General features: G+C 39.1%; 1 protein-coding gene across 1 annotated transcript; it reads left to right on the forward strand.

Annotated features, from left to right (window-relative positions):
* The first annotated feature begins 294 nt into the window (after nucleotides 1–294).
* On the forward strand, nucleotides 295–2,205 carry LOC306708018 (CD59 glycoprotein-like). Its single transcript, XM_079175700.1, has 3 exons — nucleotides 295–376; nucleotides 1,078–1,185; nucleotides 1,796–2,205. Exons 1-3 carry the CDS (start codon nucleotides 319–321, stop codon nucleotides 1,954–1,956), a joined length of 327 nt encoding a protein of 108 aa, XP_079031826.1. The 5' UTR covers nucleotides 295–318; the 3' UTR covers nucleotides 1,957–2,205.
* The last annotated feature ends 3,777 nt before the right edge of the window (nucleotides 2,206–5,982 follow it).

Genomic DNA, 5,982 nt, shown 5'->3' on the forward strand with positions numbered 1-5,982 from the left:
TTTCTTCACATTCACAGGTGAGCGTGATTATTTATGACTGCAGCACTAACAAGTTGTGGTGAACATGTTTATTTCATTGCTAACTTGAATAATCAGAAACATTAATCCGTACTTCCAAATTAATTACAATTATGTCATAATTTATGTCGTATTCTGTTAAGGTATGTAAAGTGATATCTTATTCGTTATTGATTCCCTGCACATGTTTTTCCTTTTCTATTTCGACAAAGTTAATTTCCTGCCTTTAATCCAGCTTTGACACTATTGTGATTTTTCCTGTTTTTATTTAGATTTTCAGACGCGACAGTGCTTTCAGTCATGATGAGGAGCTCTGTGTTGTTTTGCCTGGCTGTCAGCTTTGCCATGTTTGGATTTGGTAAGAAAAAAAGGGGTTGAAAAAGGAATCAGAATTGCTTTTGCTCGCTGCTTTTTTTCCCTCCTGCTCCTGAAAAGCGCAGCCAAGTGGGGCTAAGTCAGAGAGATTATATGTTTCGCAAAGAGAAAACATATCAGCCTGAGGGAACGTTTTGGCACATCAGTGTGCAGCTTGCTTGTTCGGCCTCCAGTTCACGCTATACAGAGTCAGTGATAACTATTCATTCATAATATTTTCTATGATGTTTCAGGACATGTTTGCTTTGGGCACAGTTGTGTTGCAGCTTTTTATTTTTGTTTCAGATCTGGTTTATTGACAGGATTGTAATGTACAATATTTATGAAACACAACATATCAGGGGTATGTTTTGTCAAGGATACAACAATAAAGTGTTAAGATTTTCACAGACTACCATCCTTTAACTTTAGTATCATTTCCACAAAGGGAAGTAAAATGTTCAGCCACATACTGTGTGCAATAGTCATTCAGCTTCAGGGTGGAATTCATTTCACTTTTCACTTTTTACAACATAAAATCCCACAATTTTATCGACCAAAACAAAAATATATCGAAGAAACTGTATACAGATCATACAAGCAAACCTTATATTCGCCGTCTTGGAAATCTCATGAACATGACTTTGCATGGGGGAGCCCTGACTGTACCACTTGAGACTGAAGAGCTCTGTCTGGTTTCTCCAGGCCTCTCCCTGCAGTGCTACTCCTGCCCCGATGGCCTCTCCGGCAACTGTGACGTCAAACAGGAGTGTAACCAAGGTGAAGACAGCTGCATCAAACTCACCAGTGGCGGTAAGTATTGTTCAGGAATTCAAAAGTACAAAATCCAATTTTGAAGTCATCATAAAAATGTAATTTTGAGAACATAAAATGTCTGCCTGATGCCAATGTTGATTAAATGTTTATTATTAATCAATTCTGCAAAGTGATTTGCCTGATCCGACAACAGCTGATGATTTAACACACAACACATTTTGATTATCATGTTGGTCTGTTTGCTTTCAACCACAAACAATGATAAGTTAATAAGACAAAAAAACCACAAGGTCCATTGTCTAGAGCTTTCCACCACATCAGTGGACAGAGTTCGCTCAGTTGTAATGGAACTCTTAATAATAATAAAGCCGGTATGTTTGCAGGTAATAAATACACTGGACCTCATTGAGTGTTCTCCCATGATTTGAAATACTTTTTAGATTTATTTTATTTCTTCAGTGGGATGGTTATCTTCTAGACAAATCCTATTTGGAGGAAAATGCTTTTGAATATTTGTTTTATTGGTCTTTCTTTAAACTGGCCTTGGCTGCTATTATCCTTGAAATGCAGAGTGCTGGTATCGGTATCTGTTATAATGATTGTAATGCTCACTAAACTAGTGCTGTGTCTCTCACCCTCCCTTCAGAAAACACCTATACTCAATGTATAAGGCACGCAGACTGTGACTTCATGACTCTGGCCGTCAGATATTCCCTCGCTGACTTTCAATTTGAATGCTGTCAGTCAAAACTCTGCAATGGCCAAGAAAAAAGTGCGCTTCAGAAATTTAGGGATTTCTTTGGTTAAGAAATAAAAAAAAGAAGAAAATAAATACGAACAAATGCAGATTCTTCCATCTAGCGTGTAAATGTGGTACCACTGATGAACATTGTTCGCTAAACAATAAAGTCTTGATTGAAAATATTTCCAGAAATCCCTGGTTACAAAATCAACTGTCTTTCTAGAGGAAGTGTACCTTTAAGTTCTGATGCTGAGGTCAGCAAAGCATCCGTGAAACATGTTTGACTGATCTTATGCCAGAGACACATAAATAAACTGAAGGTTCCACTGGTCCAGTCACGTCTTTCTACTTTTATCCACACTGCAAACAATTCATTGTCTATGTTGCATCATAAAAGTCGTATTTACTTAAAACATTACAATATAAATCCTATATTTTACAATTAGTGTCATTTATCTTGATTTAAGAGCTGCATTTGGTGGTATTCAGTATTTCTTTCTGAAGTTTCGGAACAAACTTGATTTGTACGTGAGAAGAGGTTGAAGTAATGCTAGCACTTTTATATGAAGGCATTATTTATCAAGGGTTTATCAGTTGTTAACATTTAGATTCAGATGTATTGACTCAAGACTATGATTGCCCTGTATAGAGTTAAAGTAAGCCCCAAAACCTCTGCTAGCCCAGCCTGATCTCACTCCCAGTGCCTCTCGATACAGATGCACCTTTTAGCATATGAGACGCAACAGCTTTTAACTCCAAAAGCCCTTTGCTAAGTTGAATGGGGATAAAATAATTGAATTGTGCGGCTTTCCAAATGTTCAGAGCAAATTGATCAATATCCGCACAACACAGCGACAGAGTAGGCTATGGTAAAGCCTATGACAATTTGATATTTGCACTGAAAATGCAGATAAAATGTATCACTTTTCAATCATCGTAGAAAGTACTCGGTGAGAAGATACTGAGAAAGAAAGATCCTGTAGACAGAGCATTGAAACTGGTGAAGCATAACAAAAGCTCGGAAATATTCTGAAGAAGATCATCAAAGTCCAAGACTGTACGAGTGTCTGCTGCTGCCCTTGAACATGATTAAGATTCATTTTCCAAACAAGCTGCTGTATTCCCCTTCAGCCGATTATAGAATAATGTGACGTTTCTGCAGCAGTGAGTGAGAACAATGTCTTAATATGTTGACTTTAATCGAAAGAAGGACAACATCTGTTACCTGAAACAATATGTGTGTGTGTTATTCTATCCTAAGGATGTCCTCACAAGCGACAAAATAAGACTGTGTGAGGACATTCACTCTGGACAAAAAACAACATTTTTAAAGTTAGAAAGTCAAGGCATTATAGGGATCATTCTATGTGAATGTGCGTCAAAGAAAGTGATGCTATTTCATGCAAAGTGTGTGTGTGTGTGTGTGTGTGTGTCTGCATGCTACAACCCAGTCCAGGTGGCTAGATAATTAAAAACATTTCTCACACTTGAATTTACATCGAAATCTCAATGATAACATCTGGCTGAGCACAGGAGGAAAAGACCAGGTGTTTGTCTGAGAAAGAGCGACTAAAATGAGCTGTGTTGGGTGGAATCTGTGAACCTTTGGTTATGTAATTAGGATATAACAAAGATTGATAAATGAGCTACGCATTAAAAAAATATGCTGGCCGCCTTTTGAATTTGCATCCACTTGCACGTGTACAATACCAACAAAACAGGACACCCTCATAAAAAACAATGCTCCATAGCGCCACTAGTGGCCCAAAACTCCCCAAGGTACCGAAGGAAAAGAATATAGAACTAGAGATCCGTCTTGTGATTGGATCACACCAGCTGCAACGCCATATCAGGCCAGGGGTTGTAAAGCCCGCCATGCTTGGACCACGGCCATCTTTGAACTCAAACTTCATTTTAACCTCAACTACACACCTGTGTGGTTTTGTGACTGCATCGTACACGGTTGTGCTGTTACGCAGTGACAGAGTCCGATCACTCGCACGAGTTGAGAACAACACCGTTGCCGTCGCAGCTGGTGATGAAATAAGCAATGTGTCAATGAACAACAGTTGCTTGTAACAAGTTAGTTGGTTGTTGGTTTATCTGCTTGTCACAGGTACAAGTGTCTGTGATCAAAACCCTCTTGAAGAATATATTTCAGAGGCAATGATGGAACAGGAAAACACTGACGTCTCAGCCTGTCTGATCAGCCTGGAAGACAGACAGGGACGAAAGCGTCTTGCTTCAGAGTCGAGTGCATTTCACAGACAAGCCAGCAGCGTGACACCCAGTTAAAAAACAACAGCTGACACGTTGTTAAGCCTTTGTTCAAGCACTGAAATATACACAGAGACGGATTCAAAGCCTGAAGCAGCACATGAGTGTTATTGCTGAGATCCATAAACAGCAACCACAATCAAGTATCGGCTGCTTTTTGAAAGGTAGAAGCCTGTTTTTAATTAACAGCAGATGTTTTTTTGGGGGGGAGGTGCTGAAACAAGTAGATGTCTCAGTGAATAATTGAAGTTTAACATTTTTGAAAAGTGTTCTTGTTCACACTGTGTGACGCCTCAGGAGCTTTCTGTTTTCTCCACACCTCTGCCCTCTTCTTATTCCCTTACTCCTTTTGGATTTCAACATAGTTATAAAGACCAAAGACAATTTCAAAGATATTCACTGGCTTGAGAAAAAAAAATGACAGTCCTCCCACCGTTGACAGTTTTTGTGATTAATGCGACCATTTAAACCTTTTTCATGGCAGCGCTTCCTGCAAAAAAACTCTTCTTTATCCTCTATTCATTTCACACACTGTCTAAAACTTTGTGTGTCTTCGGTCTTGTTCAATATGTCATAATGAAGTTTTCTATTTTTGCATTTTTTACAAATGTCATCATTCATCTAATATTATTTAAATCTAAAATACAGGGGAAGGTTTAACAGAAAACAGATCCAGATATAAAAGGAATAAATGCATGTTGCTAATGAGTTATGTTACATTTTACAATCAGTATTCAACATGCAACATAACAAAATGTATTGCTAGTGGGCTTAGAGGGCTCGTTCACGTTCTTGTCAGATGAGGTTGCCGCTCTTGTGACGTTACAGTAAATATGAAGCCGGAGCCAGGAGTTCATTAGCTTAGCTTAGCATTAAAACTGGAAGAAAGTCAAACAACCAGCTTGGTTCACTGCAAAGTTCAGACGTGAGGCTACTGAGCAGAAGTCCAGACTGAATACTGGGGGCTACGTTGGTGAGGGTGCGTTGTTTCCAGTGAGACGTGAAATACGATCCAGGGAGGCTGATTTGTGTGAATGATCTGTGAGTTTGAAGGCTCATCACAGGCTAGAACACAGCACGACGATTTATTATATACTCAGAGACGTATTTATAGACCGGTATTACGATCATCTACGGCGGTAGATGCACCAGGAATGCATGCTTGCAAGTATTTGTTCATTTAATCAGTCTCTTGCAACTGGTTTGTGTCGTCCTGGTAATCGAGGCAGCAACTGGTTTTATTTTCTTCCCCCTGTTGCTGTTGCACTGTTGCACAGCTAACTATCGCCATGGAAACCAGACCTGTGGAGGGCTTTGTATAATTTTTTCTGTAGTTTTTTAAAATATAATCTCCTCTAATCCTGGACCAATTAGTTTCAGACCAGGACAGAGAGGAGGAATGTCTCCCTCTCTCTCTCCCTCTCTCCCTCTCTCTCTCTCTCTCTCTCTCTCATCTTCCCTCGATGATTTTCTTTTTGTCTTCTTCGTTTCTCCAAATCTGTCTCTTCACTCTCTGTGTCCGTCTAAATCTGTCTTCGTTTCTTTTTCCATATTTTTGCATTAGGCGCAACAACTGCTGCACATAGACACGCACACATGAATACTCATACACCACATCATCCCACACCAAATTGCTTCCTATTAATCCAATTAGCTCTGAGAAATTGTTTATTTTGCTTCATCTGTTCTCTTCTCTTGTCCCTCTTTTTATTCGTGTCCTGTTTTTAGTCCTTTCTTGGTTTCTCTGGATAAGTCCAGTACTACTACAGCAGATTCCCTTAATAAACAATATTTTTATGATCAACAAATGTATT

Source organism: Pholis gunnellus (assembly GCF_910591455.1).
Source record: "Pholis gunnellus genome assembly, chromosome: 16".
In the NCBI taxonomy this organism is placed as follows: domain Eukaryota; kingdom Metazoa; phylum Chordata; class Actinopteri; order Perciformes; family Pholidae; genus Pholis; species Pholis gunnellus.

Bases quoted from the DNA above. Each gene is read 5' to 3' on its own strand.
- LOC306708018 (XM_079175700.1), top strand. From the start codon at position 319: ATGATGAGGAGCTCTGTGTTGTTTTGCCTGGCTGTCAGCTTTGCCATG. The intron at 377-1,077 runs GTAAGAAAAAAA...TGGTTTCTCCAG, and splicing joins CTTTGCCATGTTTGGATTTG to GCCTCTCCCTGCAGTGCTAC. The intron at 1,186-1,795 runs GTAAGTATTGTT...CCCTCCCTTCAG, and splicing joins CATCAAACTCACCAGTGGCG to AAAACACCTATACTCAATGT.